This window comes from Rousettus aegyptiacus, unplaced genomic scaffold (assembly GCF_014176215.1).
Source record: "Rousettus aegyptiacus isolate mRouAeg1 unplaced genomic scaffold, mRouAeg1.p scaffold_m13_p_11, whole genome shotgun sequence".
Classification (NCBI taxonomy): Eukaryota; Metazoa; Chordata; class Mammalia; order Chiroptera; family Pteropodidae; genus Rousettus; species Rousettus aegyptiacus.
In genome coordinates, this window is record NW_023416286.1 from 49,438,963 (window position 1) to 49,463,830 (window position 24,868).

Genomic DNA, 24,868 nt, shown 5'->3' on the forward strand with positions numbered 1-24,868 from the left:
TATGATTCGATGATGTTCCTAGGGAGCATGTGGGAGCAGATTCTCGTGCTTGTCTGCTTTATAGACTTCCATAGTCTTCCATTTTGACCCTGGCTAATGGCTGCCACTTCTTTTTACAGGTGGTGCAGCCATTCCTTCTTGCGATCAACTATGCCACCTGTTCAGTTGTAGCTTTGATTATGCAAGGGACGAGAAGACAGATTATCAAGTCTGCTTAAAACTGTTGGTTAAACAGAGGAGAGAGGCTGCAAATCAAGGCGTGAAGCTTCCACCCTGGAAGAAGGTGTTTGGAACTTATCACCTGACAGCTTTCATCCCTCATCTGCTTCTGGACTGCACCTCTCAGATGTTTCACTGAAGGATCAATCTCACTGGAATCACAGCCAGCCCACACTTACTGTGCAATATCCATGGGACTGTTGATGCTCAACAGGTTTTCCAGCCTTTGCCTTTCTTCCATCACCAGCTTTTTCTATTTGCACCACAGAGCACCTGCCACATTCTAATCAGCTACCTATTGTATTGGTTCATGACACTATTTAGCAGAAAACCCAAGTGAAAATATGAGTAGGGCCAGCCTTCTTTGTCTGGACACCGAAACGTGCCACCCTTGAGTTTCCCTCCACTTACCATCGGGTCCAGGTGGTCCGGTGGGCCCTGGTGGTCCTTGAAGCCCAGGCTTTCCATGACCTCCTGGTGGGCCAGGATATAGTGCAGGGACGCCAGGGTCTCCTATGAAGCCTTTGGGTCCCATTTCACCTGGGAAGCCTCTCCTCCCATCTGAAAATCCAACAATAATCACCAGCAGTGTGAAACTTCTGATATTTAAGAACTGCATTGGCATTCCTGTCCATAGGAGGCCACCAGTATTACTAGTGGATTTACAGTCCAGGCAGTCAGGGAGTGGATGCCAGTGGTATATTTCATCACCATTTTTTTACTTTAAAGAAGCCTCTTTTCTTGCCTCCGAATAATAGCCTGAGATTTCTTGCCAATTCTTGGCAACGACATTTGTTGAATGCCCATGCTCTTCCTAGCCAATGGACAGAATCATGCTAGTTACTCATTAGCGACAGAGTCTAACCTAGTGGGAGAGTTACTGTCACAGGTCCAGTTGTTCTGTGAAGACATCCAAACATGTATGTGAGACCCATTTCAGTTGCTGAACCTAGTCTACGGGGATGAGCACCAGCACCAACCTAGCTGTGCAGTCGGTAAGGGGCTAGTGGTTTATGTGAAGGGCTGAGAGGACATACTTTCGGTCATAGTTTTAATACTGTGAAACACATTACCTTCATCTCTGATGGGTGTGCCAGGGGGACCTGGTGGGCCGGGGTCTCCTGGCTCACCCCGGGCTCCTTGCTCCCCGTAGGCCCCTGGGAATCCCGGATCACCTCTGCCACCTGAAACCAAGATGGGCCCCACAGTAAGAACAGGACTTGTGGTCTAGGACTTGCACCAGGTGTTTACCTGTTTCATTAAATACGTATTTGCCAATATTCTTCACATTGCCTAAAGCATGGTGGGGGTCCAAATGTTTACTATATGATGGTCCCTGTTTTCAAGGAGCTCATTCTGAAACAAATGGGGCTGGTACAAGATTCCTGTAAATATCATAAAACAATAGAGGGGCACATATGCCAAAAAGATACTGAGAGGCTTCAAAGGAGGGGAAGATTGTTTAGGGGCAAAATCTGATATTGAGGGACTATTGAGGATAAAAATAATAGGAGTAGACAACATTTCAAGCTATTGCAGTGTGCACTAGGCTGAGCATTAAATACTTTTCATACATTTGATTCCCATAGAACCGTGTGGGACAGATAGTCTCATCGTCCCTGTTTTACAGAGAGGTGAAGCATTGTGCCCAAGGGCACTCAGGTTTCCTGGAGAAGGTACCCTGATAGTTGAGCTTCAGACACTGGTAGAGTCTGATGAGGATGGGAGGCAGGGGAGGACAACGGCAGAGGATGGCGGAAGGAAGGGCACCCAGAGGGGACATCAGCCTAACTGAGAGCACAGAGCTGGGAGTGCTCGGCAGGGCTGGGCTGGAGTGTTGGGGTACAGGTAAACAAGGGTAGTGAAAAATCAGGTTGGATAAGCAACTGAGTCTAACATGAGAATCAAGAAGGAATCCTCCCATGTACCAGACACGGCACCAGGCGCCAAGGAGCTATGTGTGGAGGGCTGATTCTCTTTGAGCCCCGTCTTCCTCTGAACCCCAGCTCCTCCCTGGATTGGCTTTTTATAACTATTTTCTGGGTGAATGACACATGAATGCTCTTTCAAGCCTTACCCCTAAATAAACAAACATGAAGTGGCATTGCTATGTTCTTTGGCATGTCGGATGAAGACATGCAAAACTAGTTATTAAACTGACAGATGATTCACACCGAAGCAGGACACTGAGTCTTTGACCCCTGGGCATAAATAATAGGGAAGAGCTGGATGATCTACTAGTATAGGAAGAACGCATTAAAGCATCTTTATTTTTTTTTTTAAAAAAACTTTACTCTTTAAAATCCCTGTCTGATGTGTATGTTTTAGCATGTACATTATTTAGTTAGTTATTCAAATAAATATTTACTGAGTACCTACTAGGTGTCTAGAACTGTACTAGAAACTGGGGACGCAACAGTGAACCACACAGGCTACAATCTCCTCCTTTATGGAGCCTTCTGTGACATGGATAAAGTATCCACAAATAAATATATGTATAATTATTCAGGAGAATGCTCAAAACACTCTTTAAAAACATTTTTTTTTTTTTTTTTTAGAAAGATGTACATTCGAAAAGATTCAGAGACAATTGCTCTTATGGAGTTTGAAAATATTTCGGTATAATCTCACCGACTGGAAGGCTGCACTAAAACGAAGATGACCATTAGCCACAACACGTGCGACATCCTACATTTTATGCGCTGGGGTCAACTGTGACAGTAGAGCATCTTCCTGAGGACTTATTTATGTGAAAACATCTAGGGATTTAGTTCCTTGAAGTCTAAAGGGCTATGACTGTTTACAGATTGTGCTTATGATCAATTCCAGGCTTTGGACTGTCCAGCAGAGGGGTGTGAGCATCTTGGTACAGATGGAGCATGATGAGTGAAGGCGGCGCGGCCTCCTGCCATAAAGGCCTGATGTGTAGGACTGGATATCTTTAGTGATATTGCAGATGGCAAAACCAGGACCTGCACGAAGTATACAGAATTAGAAGAATTTCCCCAGAGGGGTCTCACCTGGAAAGTGGGGAGACTCTCTCAGGAAGAGGCAAAATGAGAGTCTCCTGTGATACCACATTGAAGCCATAAGGGAAGGTGCACGTGAGACTGAAATTCTACAAAGGTTATGTTCTAACCGTCTTTTGTTTGCTTTGTTTTCTTTAGATAGATCTTTCTCGCCAGTTCATGACTCTGTCTATAACAGGAAAGAATGTACATGTAATATAAACACGCAGGAGAAATCACATACAAACCTTTAGCTAGAGAAGGATGAGGGGAATAGGCAGGTGCGCCTGGGCGGCCTTGGTCACCCACTTCTCCCTGGAGAAAAAAAAAGAGGAGTAGAGAAATGTGAGGCTGGCTTTTTGGAGTTCTGGACACTGCATATTTCCAAAGAATAAAGCTGCATGTGGACCATGAGCTTAGCTTACTATTCTGAGTAACTAAACCATAGACTACGCCTGGGGCACCACTCCAATGTGCTGTGGCAATAAGTCCAGACATCCCAGACACACCAAGAAACAACAAAGTGGGTAGGTGCCACTATCACTCTGAAATCCTTGTCAAACACTGGACTCAGTCAAGAGGCTGCTTTCTGCAGGGTAGACTGTTCTATTGTTGATAACGGTATCTGAGCCACTCCACAGAGGTGATACAACTACACCCTGAAACAATGCCATCTGGATTGTAAGCTCTAATATTTTGAGTGTTGTCTCCTGGGTCCCATAGGCCTAATCACGAGTTCTCCTGTCCTCACAAGACTTGCCACCTACCCAATAGGAGAACCTCCCTCCCTGGCCGGTCCTCTCATCAGCTGGAGCAGCTGCAGCCTACCTGGATTTCACTTTCATGCCAGCCCATGCAATTATTTAAACAAGTCAGTCACATTGTCCCTTGGGAACCAGGGGGTGCCCCACCCTCCTGTTACCACAAAGCCCCTCCCACAGTTCTGTCTGCTCTGGGTGCAGCTTCCGAGTGCACACAACCTCTGTATGGCCCTGTGTGATGTGCAGCATCCTGAGGCTGGGCTATATGTGACTAATAAATGAGTGTCCATCTCATCTCTTCAGTGCTGGGCATTGTATGTTCGGTTACCTATTCTTATACAGGACAGAGGATACCTCCCTTGTCCCACATGGTGAATAGGAGGTGATCAGGACACAATCCAAAGAAAAGAACGGAAAACCATCCAAATGAAAACTGATCCCACCTTGGGTCCTCGGGGTCCATCAGGGCCTTGATAACCATCTGCTCCTCTGCTTCCCTGCAGGAAAGATGTGTGATGCTTATTTTAACCTCTAACATATAATTTACTAGGCATATCATTATTAGTGTTAATAAAATTAACAATAATTCATTAAAATCACCAACTTCCCAGTCTCTGTTCAGTGTTTCCTGATTTTGGTCTCAAAAATGTCTTTTTAAAGCTGCTTTTTTTGAATCAGCATCCAAGGTCCAAACACGACATTTGGCTGTTATATCCCTTCATTTTCTTTTTAATTCATGATAGTTTCCTTTTACTTTTTACTTTTCCTGTAACTCTTTTTTGTTGTTGCTGTTGAGGAAATCAGGTCATCGGTATTGCAAATATCCTACTACTTACCCTATTTTCTCTAAAATAGTTGTTAGGTCTAGAGGCTTCTTTAGGCTTAGGTTCATCTTTTGAGCATGAATACTTTATGCAGGGTGCTGTGTCCCTTCAGGAGGCACAGATGCCAAGTTTGAGTGGTTTTATGACTGATCGGTGGGGTTGTGTTGACAACCTGATGCATCTTTTAAAACCTTCCTCCAAGATGAGTTTTGAAAATTTTCAGTTAGTATCAAACAGGAGCATTAAAGCCTCTCAATTTAGAAATTTTTTCTCTTTATTAAAAAAAAAAACAAAACTTGAGTGTTACCTGTTGCTTTCTAATTCCCTCAAATATGTATCAAAAGAGCCATGTCGTATCTGGGTAGACATGTAAACCTTTTTTAAAAATCCAAAAATTTATTCCATTTTGCTAAAGAACATGCATAGTAAAGCCCCCAAAATTCAGAATGCCAGGTACTAATGGTATAAAAAATAGACAGTATCAGATTATTTTAAGAATATTTTTAAATCTAGGAGCATGTATGCTGAAAGTCATGTTGTTTAAAATGAACTAAGATTGGCTTAATTTTGTAATTTTCATGGTGGGCCCATAATTTAGACTGACTTTCTTCCACACTAGGTGGAGCTGAAGATTCAAAAGTGAAGGTAAATTTCTCTGATATTAAGAATGATCTCCTTAGAGGCCATCCCATAAGACAGGAATCATTAAAGAGCTTGCCAATGGCTAGGGGGTTGGCGATGAGGCATTTGTCTGAGCTGTGTCACAATCCAGTTCAAACAATGTGCTAGACTGTCAAATCTATACGCCATCTGTGCCACCCAAGTACTGCTCAGCTGTGCTGTGACATCATCCACAAGCAATAACAAGCATCCCCAGAGCTAATTACAGTTCTATCAATCTCCGGAGGAGGGAGGGAGGGGGAGCCGATTTTTGCTCCTATAGAGAAAGCAAAATCTTTCCTAGAATCTTTTCTTTTTTGGCTCATCCTATTTTGTTTATGTTTGTGTTGGTGTTAACAGTTGCTCCTTGGAGCTGCCTCTGGTTACTGGTTTCATTTTATATCCTTAAACCAAAGCCTATAAGTATAACTGAGCAGTTGGAGAGTAATGGCAACTTGGCAAGCGAGAGAGCACATGGTAGACACGTCTGTGGTACAGTGTGGTACTAACACGCAGAACAACTCGGCCACGTGTGCATATCCTGAGCATCTTCTATTCATATAGTTGAGGAAAAGATTTCACGGCAGCAACTGAGATACTCCACTTAATTGGAAGTATCTGCATTTTCTCCAGTTGTTGCAAGTGCAGAAAGCAAACTGGAAGATATGAGCCTTCGATCTCGACATCTGATACACCGCAGTTAGAGGCCCCAGGGGTCAGTGACTGGCGAACACCTTGCTCCTCATTAACTATGGAATTCTAGAAGGGCAGTGTGCTGCATTTTAAAAATGCTGTAACTCCTTAGTGTTGGGTTTAGAAAAATAAATCGTAATTATGATTTCACTAGCACATGGCAGGCGATCAAAGTATTAACAGTAGTACTTTAATTACATGGGGTAGGTGGAAATGAATTATTGTTAAATGCTAGAATTCATCCTTTTGGTCTTTGGATGGGTGTCGCATGGACAGCTATTGCTCCAGGTACGCTACCTTTGGGTGTGCTACTATCAGTTACTAATGCTATGAAAAGATGGGAGTAATCAGGGCAAATTCTGGTTTCATCCTTGGCCTGAGTTTAGTTATAAAAGGATAGAAATGGGAAAAAGGAGATCACCTAATGTAGCAGAAAGAAATCAAGATGGGTGCTCATTGGGAGTGGTCGAAACCAGAACACGGGGTTAAGTTGCCCGTGCCTAGAGCCAGTGGAAGCCAGAAACCAAATCTGGGGGGCCAAGTCCCATCTGTAGTGCTAGAACAAACATGGCAGAACTCCCCGAAGCGGGGCCGGCGAGACCTGGCGCTCGCTAGCAGCATCCTTATGGTTCTCCAGATGTCATGCTACTATCCTGCCATGGAGCCATGAGCACGATTCAGTGGAGTCATGATTTGGAGGCTGAATCAATTTTTTTAAAAAGCCTCTTTTTAAAAAGCCTACGAGGACTAAATTATGAAAATACTAGCCCATGGGCACCAAGGTGTGTGTGCCGTAATGTTGAATGTGTGATTGTTGGAAATAGCAAGCAGCTAGAAACCACCGTGAAGGGCTAGTTAAGCAAATATGGTACATCCATTGACTGCAATTCTGTACAGCTTGTTAGTAGAACTATGTAGATGAGTATGTGCTAATGTGGAAAAATTTCCGAAGCACATTAGATGAAAAAGTAAGTGGCAGAACAATACAGATGTATTTACTTTCTGTTGTTAAGTGATATGCATATAAAAATGCATTTCTTTTGTATGCTAGCACTTATCTGAAAAAAATACCCATGGAATTATTTACACTGGCTGCCTCCAGGTTCTGCGATGGAAAGGATGTATACTATGATTGAATTAGTAAAGATAATGAATAGTGAAAATAATAAATCATTAATTTAAATCATCTATTTTTATGTGTACTCTCTCATATGACCTATCATTTAGATGATTCTAAGCCTGATCCAGATTCACGACACATTACTCACATAATGTTTTCTTCTTTAAAAATTGCCAAAAATCTCTCTACAGAACACGTGGTAAAAATAACTAATTGGGTCATCATTAAAGATAAACAAAGTGTCAAAGTGAGCCAGATCAATACATGAAAAATCTAGGTGATCCCTTCCTTGGTCACCACGCTGACAATCCTCCTAAGAGTAACATGAAATGATTCAGAGGAGGGGTGTGAGACTGGAAGGTACAGAAGTCGTAGCTGGTTGGGACTGGTTGATGTGATGTCTGGAGGGAGAGAACCAAAGGAAAGAACCAAAGAGCTAGTTTGCAAAATGAGTAAAAGGTAAATAATCTGACTCAAGCATCTTGAATGATTTGGAGTGACGGATTACTTATGCTACAGTAAATGCAATGAAAGTTTTAAATGTTTTTTTTTCTAGGGCAATATTTTTCTGAGATTCTATAGTTTTCATATTCGACCTTTGTGAGATGTTTCAGGCCTGGAGCAGATTGCATTTTATGCATCACACTTACTTTTTGTCCTGGTAAACCTTTTTCACCATCGAAGCCGGGGGCACCCTGGGTTGAACAGAAAACAGAAACAATAACAGCTTAGAATACCTAGCAATGTTTTCTAGAGGGCATTACCATGGCACCTGACATAGACTAAAACAACATACTTTACTACGAAAGTATCAAAACCATGTGAAACTTTTTATTTTCTAAAGGAGATGGATCATTTTAGCGACACTTTCATATAATGCATCATATCTACCACTTAAAGAAATTTGGAGAAATTCATGAAGATGGTATAAGAATGGTACAGATAAAAAAAGGGCTGCACTCTAATAAAATTTGCTGTTCTTATTTTCAGAGATTGTAACAAATGACTTTTTAGTGGTAGTGGCTACCAGACAGTTATCACAAGGACACTTTCTCTTCTTCCTGGCCCATTTCCCAACGTGCTGTGGCTTGGTTTGGCCGTGTGACTGAGTTCTGGGTGATGAGGGGAGGGCAGAAGTGGCAGGTGTCATCTCAGGACTACCTTCTGAAGAAGGAGGTCTGTCCTAGGGCATGGGAGCTACAGGTGGCTGAATCTCCTTTGGAGGAGACACTCTCTTGCCCCACTCCCACACCCCTGAGAACATTTTTGATGGACTCTGCATTTTTGTTACCAAAGATTAATCTAGCCCAACTAATACAAGCAGAAATGTGTTTGTGCTCTGTTCCTACCCTTCACCAAATGGAGGTACACAGTTTTAAAAACCCCAGTTACTGGGAGATAAATGATGTGTCAATCCGTGCAGGTGTATCTCATTTGCTATAGCCAATGGACCACTCTGGTTCAGAATGTAGAGTGGGGGAGGCTGTGTGTGTAGAGGTGAAGGGGATATGAGGGACATTTCTCTGTACTTTTGGTTCAGCTTTGCTGTGAACCCCAAACTACTCTAAAAATAAAGTCTATTTAGAAAACAAAACAAAACAAACTACAGACATAGAACACATAGTTTACCCGTGGTCCTGAAAAGCCCATGATTCCTTCTTCTCCCTTCAAGGAAATGCCCTAGGAGAAAACACAGAGATCTGAGGGAGCGGCTAACACTATACCCTTTACTTGCTCAGGGATTCCATTTCTTAGCACCCTGTGGCCGCCGTGCCTCTGTGGTTCTCTGTTCCAGCCCAGCAGAACGGCAGATTAGTAGAGATCTGTTGAGTCTGCCCGGATTATCACTGTGGAGTGTCTAGGACACCACTCTCATGCCCTCTAGTAAGTAGGATGTAGGAAGACTGGGAGCACTGGGGCAGTCATGATAGAGATCAAAAAGAGGGCAGAGTGATTATATGACTAGACCCCTAAAACAGAAGCCAGTCCATCAAACCCGCCCCCGCCCCTCCCCATATTTTCTCTTTTAAAGAGTTTGGGTTCATTTTATGAACTTCAGAAAATGTTGATTAGCCAGTGTTTATTATGCAAAAAGGAAGACATTCAGAATCTATTTTCTGAAGAAAAGCATAAAAATAAATGATAACGCTTTCTTGCTGTAGACAAATGGGTTGGAAACCAAGAGTCGGTGGGTTGTTAGGACTCCTGCACACTACTGTTACAATAGGAACATGTAGGAACCACGAGGGAGAAGAAATATCTTTATTGCATGACTTACTATTCGTCCTGGTTCCCCCTCACTTCCTTTTTCACCCTGTGAAGAAAATGAAAAATAAGAAATGCTCATTAATAGTAACATTTAAAAATTCATCAGGGTTTATGATATGAGGTGAAACATATTTAATAAAATTTTAAACGATCATTATAAATGAATTGTAACAAACAAATCTGAACTTTGCAGCTTCAAAACTCAGGGAAAAATGTGCTGTTTCTTTTGGGTTTTCATAATATAAATTAAATCGTGTTATTTTTGCTGTGATTGCAAGGTTGTCTCTATCTATGCACTTTCCTTTATCATCCCACAATTGCAGGCACGTATAATAACATCCTGCGGCGGTAGACTATGCCCAGAGAAAAGCCCCAGATGATAATATTCATTTAAATAAAATATTATTCGAAGGGTTCTTTGAGGAAAAGACACATTTGGAATGTGTTAAAACTCCAAGCAAAAGTGGCTTTGGAAAGAAATGTTAACACTGTCTGACCTATTTTTTCCACTTCTCTTGGCCTAAAATGGTGAAAGAAATGTAGTGACTGCGGGGTCCTTGATCTCCATTACTGCTAGGACAGAGCTCAGATCCCGATGGCCCCAAACTGCCCCCAGCAGGCTGGCTGGGCCCCAGCCCTGGAACCATTGCTTCTTGGCTGTAGAAAATGAAGGGAAAGTATTTCGGAAGCTTGAGAATCTCAGTGTGGTAGACCCTGCTCTGGCCGGGCTCCATCCTCAGCTCCTGGACAGAGGCCCTACCCGGCTGATGGTCAGGTCACCACTAGGAGCCAGAGGCCCACCCAGAAACCACCCTGACACACTCGGTGGGGATCCCGCTCTTGCCCGGTTGTCCAGGATGTCCCACTTTCTCGCTATACACAACCATTTGCTTCTGACTCACTTTCCTCCGGCATTCTGTCTTACGCCAGCCACTTCCTGGGCCACTTTCATCAATGGTCAGGTCACGTAACATTGACCTACAGCTGCCTAGATTAATGTCCCCCTCTCCCCCACCCCAAGGCAGTGGTCATGCCTGCCTCTCCCATGAATGACTAAGCACCCAGATTCCATCTTAACAAATACTTGAGTATTGGGGATTATATTCTATGTTTGAGGTTTTTATTTTGGTTTCTGTGGATTGTGCCTGACTTTACCAGGCATTTTACCTATGGCCTCCTGCAATCCACTCTGCAGCTCTACAAGGAAAATGAAGGTTCAGAAGGGTTCAGTGGCCATCTGAATAAGTGGTACAGCAAGATACTGAGTTTTATTTCAGACTCCGAGAGTACATTTTTAATCAAATGAAATGTTAATAGACATCATAAGGGCCAGAAAATGGAATTTTGATGCCCCCAAAACTCCCACGATGATGCTTTATGTCAGCAAAGAGTAAAAGTAGGGTAGGTTTATTTTGCAGAAAATAACATTTTGTTGTGTAGTTCTATATACTGGGTTTGAATTATGCTCTGACTATAACCTATGTCTACACAGGAGACTCATGTACTTAATTAAGGATGAATTGGAGATATTTTTTATGGATCCTTGTGTTGTTTCCAATTTGTCACAATTGTTTAACATGTGGACTATTGCAGTTATTTGATGGAATGAATAGTTGTGTTTTCAGGGACAATTTGATAGTGAGGCCTTTTCTACTTTGAATGTGATTGAATAAGATCAAAGAAAGTTACCTTTGTTCCTTCCTTTTTTAAAGTTCAATTGGGAACTGTCAATTTTGGTGAAGCTCTTTTACCTTATATTGATCTGGATGGAACGTTTCATTCCCGGGCCCGACGATGGCGTGATTGCCGTCTGAGGGAATCCCATCAGGTCCTCGCAGTCCCATGTCACCCTGCGAATGGTTTAGCAAAGCAGTAGTCTTTACTTGGGAAGACACTACCAAACATGAGTAAAAGCACAATACCACCACAAACCACTTTTTTTCCTCCTTGCATATTACTTATGACATGTACATTAATTTTATAGTGTTATATTTATAACATAAAACGAAACTCAATTTAAAATGGAAAAACCATAATGTAAAATTATTTGTATCCTACTTGCATTAATAATAGTTAGAATGTTTGCATAAAAGCTGTTCAGGTTATTCACAATTTGGGGGCTACACGTGTCTCCTTATGATGCATTACTATCAAGGAGATTACTAGGTTTGAAGGCTAAATGTCTTTATGGTTCTTGATATGTATAACTCTATTGCTTTTCAAGATTGGTACCGAGATATAAGAAATGCCTAAGAAATGAAAGACTCCAGTTTCATCATTACTTCATCAGTTAAGGGTGTTTTTATATTCTAAAAAGCAGCATCTTTTTTTTAATTCATTAAAAATATTTTCAATTACAGTTGACATTCGATATTATATTAGCTTCAGGTGTACAGCATAGTGGTTAGACATTTATATAGTTTACAGAGCGAGACCTCCAATAAATCTAGTATATTAACTATATTCCCTATGCTGTGCTTTATATCCCATGACTATTTTGCAACTTCCAATTTGTACTTCTTAATCTCTTCACCTTTTCACACAACCTCCCAACCCCACTCCCATCTGGTAAACATCATCAGTTTGTTCTCTGTACTTACTTCTTTTTTGTTTGTTCATTTATTTTGTGTTTTAGATTCCACATATAAGTAAAATTATATGGTATTTGTCTGTCTCTGTCTGACTTATTTCACTTAGCGTATTACCCTCTAAGTCTATCCATGCCAGAAATGGTAAGATTTCATTTTTTTTTTTCACCTTCTGCCCATGTTTTAATAAGATTTTTTTTTTTCTGGTGTAAAGTTGTATGAGTTATATCCTCTTGTTGGACTGATCTCTTTATCATTATGAAATGTTCCTCTTTGTCTCATTATAGCCTTTGTTTTAAAGTCTATTTTGTCCGATATAAGTATTGCTACCCCAGCTTTTTTTTTCATTTCCATTTGCATAAAATCTTTTCCTAACCCTTTACTTTCAGTCCGTGCGTGTATCTTTGGATCTGAAGTGGGTTTCTTATAGACAGCATGCATACGGGTCTTGTTTTCTTATATATTCAGCCATTTTATGTCTTGATTAGAGCATTTAATCCATTTACATTTAAAGTGATTATTGATGGGTATGTAATTATTGCCATATTATTACTCATATTTATGATTTTTCCCCCTTCTTCTTCTTAAATAATTTTTTTTTTTTAACATTTCTTGTAATACTGTTTTGGTGGTGGTGAACTCCTTTAGCTTTTTCTTGTCTGGGATAAAAAGTAGCATCTTTAATAAATCTAATATCTCAAAATTGTTTTAATTTGCATTTTTATCATTGGCAAGAAACACTTTCTTTAATGTGGTGCACAGATGGTGAAATCTATAGATATGCAACATTATTGGACAACTATCCTAACATATATACTGGCCTGACCTCCCAGGTACTAATTGACATAAAAGAAAATTATTGCCTTTTCTTTTGCTATTTCCATGTATAAACTGTATAATACCATTTTGAGCCCAGATATCATATAATATAAACCAGAACAAATTGAGATGATGTATTAGCTGCAGAAAGTGGTATTCCAGGGTATTCTGAGTGTCTACTAATATACCTAAAAAATACCTAAACTGTTCATATCTCCTCTACGTCCTGGGGCCCTGAGGTTCTTCTTCTTTTTTAAATTAACAATTTGAATAAACTTTTAGATTACAGACATCGACTTCATTTCCATTCTATCTAATGTGACTATTCTCCCCTGTACCCAATTATTTCTTCCCAGATTTTTCTTCTTTTTGTTATTTTATTATTTTGTTGTATTTTATTGTACAGGAATTTAAACTTTTATATATTTAGATCTTTCAGTGTTTTTCATTTGTAGTTCCTTCTATGGTATTAATGTGAAGGACAAAGTCCTCTCCGCAACTGAGTAGTGCAAGTTTAGTGTGCTGTTCAATCAAAAAGTAAAATGCAAGACAAAACAAAAATGCTCAAACAACAAAGCTAAAGAAATAAATCTATTTTTCAGTGGACATGTAGGTTTGGGGTGAATGCAATGGAGTTGTGCGTTGGTGAGGTTTTGCTCATTGAGTGTGAATGCCATCTTAAGCTTTTCAGACACATAATCTCAAATGATCTTCTCAAAGGCCATATGGTCTTTGAACCTCGGCACTGTGGGGAATTATAAAAGTCCATATGGTCCTGACTTTGAGCCCAACAAGAGCTGGCCTTATCACCCTGAGCTGGCTTCACATTAGTCTGTGACTTTATATTCAGTCTCCTTAATCGCTTCTGGATTCTCCATGTGAGAAGACAGCTGAAGTTATGTCTGCGTTAGAGGTGTAGGGCTAACCTAGATGGTTTGCTTGTATTGTCTTATTGCTCCATAACTATCACTGGAGAGTGTTTAGGTAAGTTGGCACTTTACAATGATTATTTCTTATACAAATGGTCTGTTTGCAGATCATCTCAAAAGAACAGCATAAAACATAGTCATTAAAATTATTTATTTCCTAATTACTAAACACTGCATACCTCCGCTTTAATCTATTAAGTTTTCTTTACCTTTTCACCCTTTTCTCCATAAAAACCAAGTCCTCGGTTGCCCTGAAAAAGCAATGAGTTTTTGTAAGTTTTTAAAAGTCAGTAATCACACTATTTTTAAATACAAATATGCTTTTAAGAAATTTTTTATTTTATACTCTAAGTAAAACCTCAAAAATAGTGGACTAACAGTAGTTATTTTGTCACTCTCAAGAATATTTTAATGTTTGCCTTTTAAAATATATTCTATTGTTCAAACAACTTGATGAACAGAGACTTGCCTGTATTATCGATTCTATACTTGCTGTATGCACTACCACAGTTCAGGGCCTGTGCTAAATGCTTCACTGTCTCTTTAATCCTCTGTATCACATGATGAGTTTGGACATCATGGATGGTGAGAATGACATATCCTTTGACCAAGGCCTCACAGCTAATAAGTGGCAGACTTTGATTTGATCCCAGGTCTTTCTGGTTTTTAATTGCTCGTATATCGTCTCTGCAGGTTAGTGACCCCAAGTGTTTCCTTGGGCCATCTGGCCCCTTTAGATTTAGAAAGCAGCCAATTTTTCTCCCTGGGTTCCATTTTTGGAGATCACGATTCATTCCTTCTTCTGCCTCAGATATTTCTCATTTTGGTAAGATAATCCTAATTTAACATAAACATTTCCTACCCTTTAATGATTTTAGGGGATGGTGATTTATTCAGATTTTATTCAACCTCTTAATCTTCCTTTTTGCCTAAAAGACAAAGCTAGATCAGCGACTTGGAAAGTATTTAATAGTTTCATGAGTGGGGTTGCCATGTATGGGAGAATTGACTTGACCCTGGTGTCGCGTATGAAAAGCTATGCAGGTAAACCTCAAAGATATTGTGGCTTCGGTTCCAGTCCACCACAATAAAGTAAATACCGCAATGAAGTGAGTCACATAAATCTTTTGGTTTCCCAGTGCATATAAGACTATACTATAGTATAGTATTTAAGTGTGCAATAGCATTTTGTCTAAAATAACAACATATATACCTAATTAAAAATACTATATTGCTAAATAAGTGCTATCCATCATCTGAGTCTGCTGGAAAAATGATGCTGATAGCTTTACTTGATGCAGGGTCGACAGAAATCTTCATTTTGTAAAAAACACCATATCTTTGAAGCACAATAAAATGAAGTATGCCTGTACTACAAATTCATGCATGTTATAGAAATAATTCTCTTTTCTTTGACCTGCAAACAACTCTGCTTCTTTCCCAAGGTCTCTTTATTCCCGTCTCGACAAAAGATCATGCAGGGTCCTATCTGATCTTTCTCTCTGAAGTAAACTGTCCTCTCCCTCCAATGCCCAGAGATTTTCTGAAAATAAAAACAAAGCCTCTAACTAATTTTTGCTATTTTTGCTTCTTTACCACCTGGCTGGGAGTTGAAATCAAAGCACAGAAATACAGCCAGGATAGATTAGAATGCAATTTGCTTGGGCCCCCGTGGTCTCTCTGCCTCATGAGCTAGTTGTCCAAGTCACCAGGAAGTGACCTGGTTGGGGATGCGGGCTGTTTGTGTTGCAGCCAAGTGGGGATCTGAGGCGACCTTGGCGCTCAACCGCTCCATCCTACATCCGCTTCTCTTGGCTCTGGGATGTTCTCACCCTGCTTGGGGCTGCCAGACAGTGGGGATCCCAGTGGTGGGGGCAGCAGCCTTAACAAACTCCAAACCCAACCGGAAGCTGTGTCAGAGGTGATGGGAGCTGGGGACCTGGGGGTGGTGGCAGCCGAGGTCCTTAGGAGGTCAGAGATGGGATTTCTGTGGAGGCAGGCATGGGAATGTGCAGGCTAGGAGATGTCCTCAGCCACGTGCAGGGCACGGAATGGTCCTTAAATGTTGGTAACAGAGCTCAGTATTTCTGTCTCATGTTGAATTTTGATCAAATACTTCCCTCACCAACCTCCTACTGTTTGTCTTGGACAATCACCTCACTTTCCCAGCTCATACTGAACCTTAGTTCTGTCTCCAAGTTCTAACAAGCCACCTACTTTGTTGTACTCTAACTGACTTAAGAATCTTTCTCTGATAGAAACAGTAAAGCTTTGGGCTCTAGACTGAGTTGAAAATCATTGGCTATATATATCCTTAGAGGCTGATATCTCACTCTTGTAGAACCTAGTTATATCCAGGTAAGAATGCTAATGGCTACTCTATAGAAACATAGCTACAGTTTGTCCATTCTTATAAATTAACACATACAGATATATGAGCTGTCCCTAAACCTATATTTCTAATCATTCTTCAGTTAGATCTTCACACAATAGGGATGTTATGTGATTTGGAAACAACAAATCATTCAGCATATCCACTTATTTAACGTATCAGCTACTCCAGATGCACCACTGGATTTATCTTCGGAATTTATAACATCAAGTCCTAAAAACCTACAAAATGGTACTCATCATGAAATAAATGATATATAGTTGTCAACTGAGTATTTCCATGGTCCAGAAATACATATACAAATACATAAGTTTCTCCCTCTTCTCCCTTCCCTCCCCCCAACAACCAACTTACTGGCTGTCCTTTTGGTCCAGGGGGTCCAGGCGGTCCCTGCACAAATACAAAGAAATGTATTAATTGTTTTCTTTATCCCTGGACCCAGATAACATCTGCTAGAAAGCTCTGGGAAAGCCATTCACTGTATATTTAGAACACTATGTAGTATATATAGAAGTTTCTGATACATTAGTCTCAGCAGGGAGGAACAGCTGGAGGGTAGAGGACTGGGGTCAGGCCCAGTTCTCAGAATTTGTTGGCTGCACACACACAGCTGTTTCAGGTTTGCTTTTCTGAGTTTAGACTTTTGAATTCACCCATGTCCTATTTGTGCTTGCTCTGCTCCCTTTGCAAGGTCCCAGGACCTGTCACTGCAGAGACTGTTTCTCCTGACTCCCTCCGGGGTTCCCCATGGGGCATTGTCTAGCGCTGTTTGCTGGTGGGTCAGCAAATGTTCACAGGCAGAATTAATCTATAGGCCAATACTACAGGGTTGAGAGTCCATTCACAAATATCACCGTGTGTCTATCTGCAAAGCTTTCAGCATCGACACTACACTTACAATGAAGTTTTAAAAGTGCATAAAAAGAACAATTAGTGTTTAAATACAAGTGGACAGGCGGAGGATTGTGGGTGATTTTAATGGCCCATATGAAGAACTTGAAGTTGTCAGATCAGCTAAGGACCCAGCAGGGATAATTTTGTTTTATATTTCCATGAACTGTGTATTTGAAGTATAAACCCCCCAAACCATGTGATATGTGTGCTGTAAGCCAGCAACCATATGCAATAGAAGAGCAAAGAACCTCTTCTCATATAATTCTTGTATTATTTCATTTGGCCACATCTTTCATAGCAGAGGGCTATTCACAAAAATAACTTTCACAGTTATTTTTCACAGTTATAGTACCAGGGAAACTTACTTTGCGGAAACAAAATCAATTATTATAACCTACAGTCTGAAGGAAATTTATGAGTGTTCACACTGCCAACTATTAGTACAACTGAATCTTCCCAAACATACATCTCCATTGTTTCTCAATATCTGTCAAGAAACTGATACCACAGCCCCCCACCCCCTTGGTAGTGTCCCTCAGTCTTCAGCAATGGTTTTCTGTGAGTAGGTCTCTCTTACCAGTAACCGAAATCTGTCCTTTTGTAATTTGTCTATTTATCTCACACTAAAAAATGTGGGGAGTGAGAGTCAGAAACCTTCTCGAAGTAGCCAGTTTATCTCCTGGGCTCCTTGAGTAGTGGTGGAAGTGGCTTGAGGGCTGCGCAGGCACTAGCGATTCTCCTTTCTCCTCTCCCCTCCTTGCAACAAGCCCTCCTTCATCCAAGTATTTGGCACCTCACTCTATCATTTGATTTGCAAGGGGTATGAATCTGTAGACTGCCATTCAAGTGGGGCACTAGGGCCATTTTATTAATTGATGTCCAATATTTCATTTGTAATAATGGCCATGCCCAGACATGGTATACATCTGCTATGACAGCCATGCCCAGGTGTGGTACACCTGCTATAATGCCTACGCAGAACCCATTTCCTTCTCATCCCCTGTTGGACCTCAGCTTTCTTTGCTCGGGGATGACAGGCTCTTTGTCAGTTAGTTAGGTATGGTGTAAAGAGAACTTGTACATGACCGGAATAGCACCCAGTCAATGCCAATTTTAAATTTGATTGACAGTGATGTGGTGACCACAAATTTTGAGTTCTCATTCTTCCATCTTAATAGCAGCAAAATGTATGCAAGGGATGACCTGTTTTGTTTTGACATCTTCTGTAGTGACCACAAACATCATAGTTGTATTGTGAAGCTTTCATCTGTATCAATGGTTGAAGAAGCTACATCTCTAGAGGATGCCTTGGCAATGATCCAAGGGTGAGTACATGCACATGGTACTTACTGGTCTTCCTGGAGTTCCAACTGGACCCATCGGTCCCATAGGCCCAGGGCGGCCGGGAGGCCCCTAAGGACAGGAACCAAGAAAAGGCTATTAAGAGAGGTAGACTGGTATTTGAAGTCCCGAATTCTTAAAGTGTTGCTTGAAATATTTTCTAATAAAAATTAAACTTACCTGGAACCCACCTATTCCAGGTTCTCCAGGTTCACCCTAATCGAGAAGAAATAATTTTAAGAGTTCTAATTTTTAAGCATCTTTAGATTTAATTACATTTTATTGCAACACTGGAAACACATATATAAGTTATATCGGCCCTGACAGAACTTGGTAATGTTAATTACCTAATATCTGGGGTATTACAAATATGGGAAAGGGATGCACCCACAGTTACATATAAGATTGAAAACATAAAAAGGAAATAGGAAATAAAATAATTTTTAAATCATAATTTTGGATTATTCCATCATTCTATGCATTCCTTCACTCCATTCTCACAATTCATGGTTCCCTTGGAAATTAATTTTACTAGTTAGGAATTTACACTAGACTGCTTAATCAGGTCTCCCATCTCTAAGAAACTTACCCTGTATCTGTCGCGGTCCTCACTAGACAGAGCATAAGGTTCGCCTTTCTGCCCTTTGGGTCCTTGGGGCCCCTAAAGTAGCACATATATGGTAGAAGAAGAAAATGTAAAAAAGTCCATTAACGTTCAATACAGCTATAGTAATTTGAATAACTAAACATCGACTTTTATGGGCAATGTCTCATTGGTCTTATAGCTTATTTTAGGCGGTTGTGAACATCAATCACTACGTTCAACCACAAAAATGAGACTTACTTTCATATTTACCTACTAGTATCTACTAGTGTATAAATGTCTTAAAGTTAAAATGGAAATACTTTATAGGATTTAGATTCCTTTCAAAAACTCAAATAAATGCTCAGTAAACTAATTCTTTAGTATACCAACAGGTTATTTTTCTTTGTAATATTATTTTGTGTTTTCTTTGGCATTAATGTACCGAAAATATTAACATATGTATTTGGAAGCACCATTTGTGGGAGAGATACTGGGTCATTCTTTAAAACTGGAATTATGTCAAATATACATGATATGTGTGTACATATATAAGTGTATAAATGTCTTAATATCTACATATAAAATCAGTATTTTAAAATAATGAATATATTTATTGATAATAAAAGTTAATTTATTAGAATAGAAAATGATGTAGCTTGTTGAAAACTTGAACCACATGAAAAAATAAAGAGCCAATAAAGTGAGAATTGGAAGGTTAGCTTCAGGGGGAAACAAGGAGAGGGGTGTTTATGATTGTTCTTCCCTGCCTTAAAAATGTTGTTTTAAATAAAAAGTTTTGCCAAATAAAATGTTAGTATCACTCTGAATCTGCAACATTTTGGTGGTTAGAGGGTAAAACATACTACTGAAAAATATTTCATGATTCTTTGCAAAGACCCTGAAAACTAAATGAGGCCCCGAAATAGATTAACATATGAAAGTTCTTTCATTAAAAAAAAAAAGCTATATTATACATGCTAAAGAATATCATAGTTCTTCCATGTCACAAAGGATTTTAGAATCTAATAAAGATGGCGATTATAGAGAATTTTGTGATGCTTCAAGTGTTTTAATTTCAGTTTTACTATTATATTATTATTCAATGTTATGTGAATTGGAGCATGGGAGAAAATGAAGTAACACTTGGGAGAATGTAGTGGTGAACAATATAAACCAGATCAATTATTTTCTATCAAACGTTGAAAGAATGAATGTGGAAAATAAAGTTATTTGAATCCAGGAAAACCACGCCTGTAAGAAAACATAAAGAGGGAGGTGTGCTTTGCCCCGTTACTAAGGAGACAAGAGCAATTTTTCCTCAGGGTATAGAAGACAGCCTTAGCATATACTTGCCGCCCTACAGGTGAGTAGTCAGAAGACAATGCACCCTCCCTCCAAGACAATTTCTTAAAAAGGTCCTCTGCTGGGTCTTCTGGGCCCCACGAATGACAGCCCAGGATACAGCGCCTTTCATACATTTCTGCCAACAAGTGCTAGCCATCCAGGTTCTAGTGCTAACCATGCGAACAGCACGTGCTGTACCGATGATACTCACGGGAGATCCAAGGAAGCCCCCAGGGCCAGAGGGTCCCTGCTGACCTACGTCTCCCCTGGTCCCGTTGCAGCCATCATAGCCGGGTGGTCCTCTGGGTCCACCTTGCCCAGGATGTCCCTGGGAAAAAGAAAAGTAAGTGAGTCATCTGGCCCATAGGTGTTTTTTCATGTAACTGTTTGATAAAATGGCTTTAAATCTTCTCATAAGAGATGTCCCTGGCATGAATCCAAGGGAAAAGATAGCTCAAAACAAATGAATGAATGAATGAAAGATTCATTCAACAAAGGCACATGAGTATAGCTCTAAGCAGGAGAAAGGCTTTCAAAATGAAGTTCTGTTTCTTGCGGGTTTTGGTGACTGGGAGGACTGTTTTGGCAGGAACAGGTAAGGGTAGATTTAAAAATTCTAGGAAAAAACTTATAGAAACAACTATCTCCCTGTCAGGGACGACAAAGATGCCTTTATCTGTTGTGCCCAACTGACTTTTGATGGCGAGTGGGACAGACTCACATCCCAAACAAGAGATTCACACCTGTGGTGGGAATTCATCAGTGGCTTAGCCGTAGGTAAAAGAACTGATTTCCTCATTTTACTTTCTTTGGGAACACTCCTTTTAAGATTTTAAACATGAACTGAAAGCAAGTCAGGTGTTCTGAGATGTCTGGTGAGAGAAGGAAGGCAACATGATCAAACGTTTTTTGAATAACTAGAGAGGGTCAGGTGAGGTCTGTGGGCATCTCAACCGCTTTCATCTGGTTCTGGGAGACATCCGAGGGCTGGGTTACCAATCTACAATTCATGCACTACGAGACCATAGACTCTTTTGCTATTGCTGTATACAATGGATGTTTAGGCATATGCTTTCTTATTATATAATTCCTTTAAAATTTCTGATTTTCTAGATGATAGATAACATATATCCCAGAGCAATTTTTCAGGTCATTAGGATATCTTTTAGATTTATTTTGGGAAATTTGGAAAATTTCAAGATAAATGAACAAGTCCTACATAGAGTGCCTGTACCCTAAATGATATTAAGAAATACAATGAGAGAAGTAAAATTTTTCTTTTGTTTGCACATCTCTTTGCTTGAGATGTTCGAAGCCATTTCTTTAACTGGTGCCATCAGATAAGAGATCTAATAGAGTTTTCAGTCTATTTTAGTCAACCTTCCAGGGGATCAGAGGAATCCTGATTGTGCCTGGAAATCATGGAGCACAAGCTCTCCCCAGCTGTCTGATGGAGTTCAAAGTAAAGGCCTTTTTTTGGGGGGTGGGCGGGTGGGGGGGGGGTAGGGTCTCTGAAAAGTGATCCTTCAAATTCAGCCTGAAAAAACAAGCTCTGTAGGTGTTCAGCTCAGGATCTGTAATATTCTGGGATGTTTTCTCTTAAAATGTACCTTATTCTTCTCCTGAATTATTCGTTTGCTGTTGGTCTTTCTGACTTGCTTAGAACTGATACAAGTCATTTGAAATTGCATATCAATCTAATCTTCATTTGAAATTGTGCTTCAAAGAAAAATTTTGATTATATCGAGCTTAATGTCCATCTCTTATTGTTCAACTGATTAAAAACATTTCTATATGATAAAATCTTAAGATTTTACTGCACATCACTTTTTATATGCAACTTATAAATAGCTAAAATTACCCAGATCCTTCAAACCCTACATTCATTAACTGCTTAGCTATGACAGGTGACATTTAGTTCTGTAGTTAAAGAGACTATTTTTAGCATCACCAAGATTCTGTAGAAAATGATCAGTTACCTGATCACTGTGATCATTCCCCCCATATGATGATTACTTCCTTCTTAACTTGTGAAATATTTGCTTCCGATGTTAAATGTGTATGAAATGGAAAAAGGAATTAAAATATAAGACAGATTAGTTACAATGTTTTTCCATAATGTCACTCCATTTAAACTCAGATTTCAACTCCAGAAGACAAAAACTAATGAACAGTCTAAGGAGTTCAAGAAAATTTAAAAATGAATAATTTAGTTTGAGGTAGTTGGTAGAAAAATACTTTATTTGGTTAAACTTTGAAATCTGCAGCTTTTTCAACTGTGCCAATTTCTCAAAACTCTGACTAATGTGAATGTTGTTTCCTTATTTGTTCATATCTGTGTGTTTTGTAACCGATGTTTCTGTCTGAGCACCCTATCTCGGTGACAGGATCACCAGCCACATAGGTCTTATGTCTTGGTAATTGTGGCTTCCTTTCCTTAGCTCTGATTGCTTCTTTTTCTATTGCAAAAGTCTTGAATGTGGAGCTAAAGATTTGAAGAAAAAGCATAAATTCTCTATGACTACTCTCTACTCACCCTCTTTCTCTAGTCTCCTGCAGGCAAGCAGTCCTACTGTGCAGCCTGGGGGATGAAGGTTCTGTGTGTGTGTGTGTGTGTGCGCGCGCACATGTGCATGTGTACATGTGTACACACGCATGTATGTGTACATATGCACAAGTGTTCATGTGCATGCATCCGTGCAAGTGTATGTGCGTACATGTGTGCAAGCGTGGTGATAGAGAACATAGGTATGTAGGGCAAGGCTGCAGACATCTTTGTCAATGTGTGAGGATTGTGAAGCAGATGTCCTTAGCAGTGGACAGCGGGGCGGGTCTGAGTGTGCGATAAACATATTTATCCCCGAGGCTGGGATCTGCAGGAAGCCGGCCCTGGGAAATCTGCTCATGGATCCCTGTGTAGAAGGCTGTGAGTCAAGTTGCTTTGTTTATTTTTTCTATGCCACAAGAAGTAAAGTAAACTAGGTTAGAAAAACACATTTTATTGCATTTTGAGATTTTTCTCATGGACAAACCATGCCTTTTCTTCTTTTGGTTTATGTGTGGTTACTACAAAGAATTTGAGAAGCTGCACAAACGTTCAGCAGGGCTTCATTACATCCACGTTTTTGGCTGTGCTACTCTATATTCAGGTTGTTCTATAGTTCAAACAAAATTTCAAGACTGGCTCCTTATTGAGCATATGTGAGCAGCACTCCAGCTTTTTATTACAAAACAATGTCCAGTTTTAGCAAAGTAGCCTCAATTCTGAAGCCGACTCTAGAAGAACGTTTACAAAGGAAACAATTTGTCCAACATTTTATTGGATTCCACGAGAAAAAATACGCACATATAACTCCACAAGTTTTATGTTATAAACAAAGAAGAACACTTAATTCACGATGTTTCTGTAAGTCATAAATGTATTGCTTCACATGCACACAATATTTTAAAATTCTAATCTTACAGAAAACTTACAGGAATTCCATCGGCACCAGGGAATCCAGAAACACCTCTTGCTCCCTGTAAAGAAGGCAAATAAGCTTAATGAAGGATAAGACACCGGCTGCTTTCCATAAAATTAGAGGAAACATCAAGTTTTCCGTACCACATCTCCTTTTGATCCTGTGATCCCAGGAGCACCCCTTTCACCCTTGTCCCCTTTGCGGCCCTGCAGTCCTGGGAATCCTTGTAAGCCTGGGGGCCCGGTGTATCCCTGGGGGCCCACTGGCCCTGGCTGACCCTGCGGAAAAAACATACATTCATTTCTCACAATTAACAGCAATGAATGAACATTTCAATCACACTGCTTTCGAAAATACACTTTTCATTCTCAAAGAGTTATAATCTTCAGAGAACACTATATGTAAGTTACCATATTCTGCCATGATGGCCACAAAGTGATTTCCGGCAGAGAAAGAAGTCATAGAGTTTAAAGAAAAAAAATTATCCTAAATTACTAAAGTGATGTTATTGTGAAATGATAATATTGGCCTGGAAAGAATCAACTTACTTGCCTTTAAAAAGAATTCCTTTCAGTATTAAAAAAAAGTTTGAAACAGATTTCTAAGACTTTTATCTCTATCTCACTATAGCACATACAACAGATACAGAAATGTATATTGCATTTGGGTATGAAAAAGATTCCCAGATGTTTAAGTGATTAGATAACCTCTCTTTTTGTTCATATACACATTGCAATCACACTGGAGTGGCTGTGCAAGTACACATACAGAAAAAACTAAAAGTTTTTTGAAAAATGTAAAAAATGAATGTTTTCATAGCCATCAGGATGGCTGTCATAAAAAAAAAAATGTGTTGCTGATGATATGAGAATTGGGAATCCCCATGCGGTGTTGGTGGGAATGTCAAATTATATAGCCTCTGTGGAAAACAGTACAATGGTTCTTCAAAAATTAAAAATGT

At 40.0% G+C, this 24,868-nt stretch overlaps 1 protein-coding gene and 1 long non-coding RNA gene across 2 annotated transcripts in view; one reads left to right on the forward strand and one right to left on the reverse strand.

Moving 5' to 3' along the window:
* Positions 1 to 3,641, forward strand: part of LOC118609376 — a 42,472-nt gene extending 38,831 nt beyond the window's left edge. Inside the window, exons 3-4 of the long non-coding RNA XR_004953373.1 lie at positions 120 to 1,214; positions 2,778 to 3,641. This is a non-coding gene — a long non-coding RNA (uncharacterized LOC118609376). The remainder of the gene's footprint in view (positions 1 to 119; positions 1,215 to 2,777) is intronic.
* COL4A2 (collagen type IV alpha 2 chain) overlaps positions 1 to 24,868 on the reverse strand; it is a 178,572-nt gene that overhangs the window by 49,957 nt on the left and 103,747 nt on the right. The window contains exons 5-20 of the mRNA XM_036228807.1: positions 24,051 to 24,185; positions 23,921 to 23,965; positions 20,658 to 20,774; positions 19,106 to 19,177; positions 18,697 to 18,732; positions 18,526 to 18,588; positions 16,636 to 16,671; positions 14,099 to 14,140; positions 11,305 to 11,403; positions 9,564 to 9,599; positions 8,915 to 8,965; positions 7,936 to 7,980; positions 4,432 to 4,485; positions 3,476 to 3,542; positions 1,293 to 1,403; positions 631 to 780 (exon numbers count right to left, since the gene is read on the reverse strand). Of these exons, the coding sequence (XP_036084700.1) occupies positions 631 to 780; positions 1,293 to 1,403; positions 3,476 to 3,542; positions 4,432 to 4,485; positions 7,936 to 7,980; positions 8,915 to 8,965; positions 9,564 to 9,599; positions 11,305 to 11,403; positions 14,099 to 14,140; positions 16,636 to 16,671; positions 18,526 to 18,588; positions 18,697 to 18,732; positions 19,106 to 19,177; positions 20,658 to 20,774; positions 23,921 to 23,965; positions 24,051 to 24,185 (1,159 nt within the window). The remainder of the gene's footprint in view (positions 1 to 630; positions 781 to 1,292; positions 1,404 to 3,475; positions 3,543 to 4,431; positions 4,486 to 7,935; positions 7,981 to 8,914; positions 8,966 to 9,563; positions 9,600 to 11,304; positions 11,404 to 14,098; positions 14,141 to 16,635; positions 16,672 to 18,525; positions 18,589 to 18,696; positions 18,733 to 19,105; positions 19,178 to 20,657; positions 20,775 to 23,920; positions 23,966 to 24,050; positions 24,186 to 24,868) is intronic.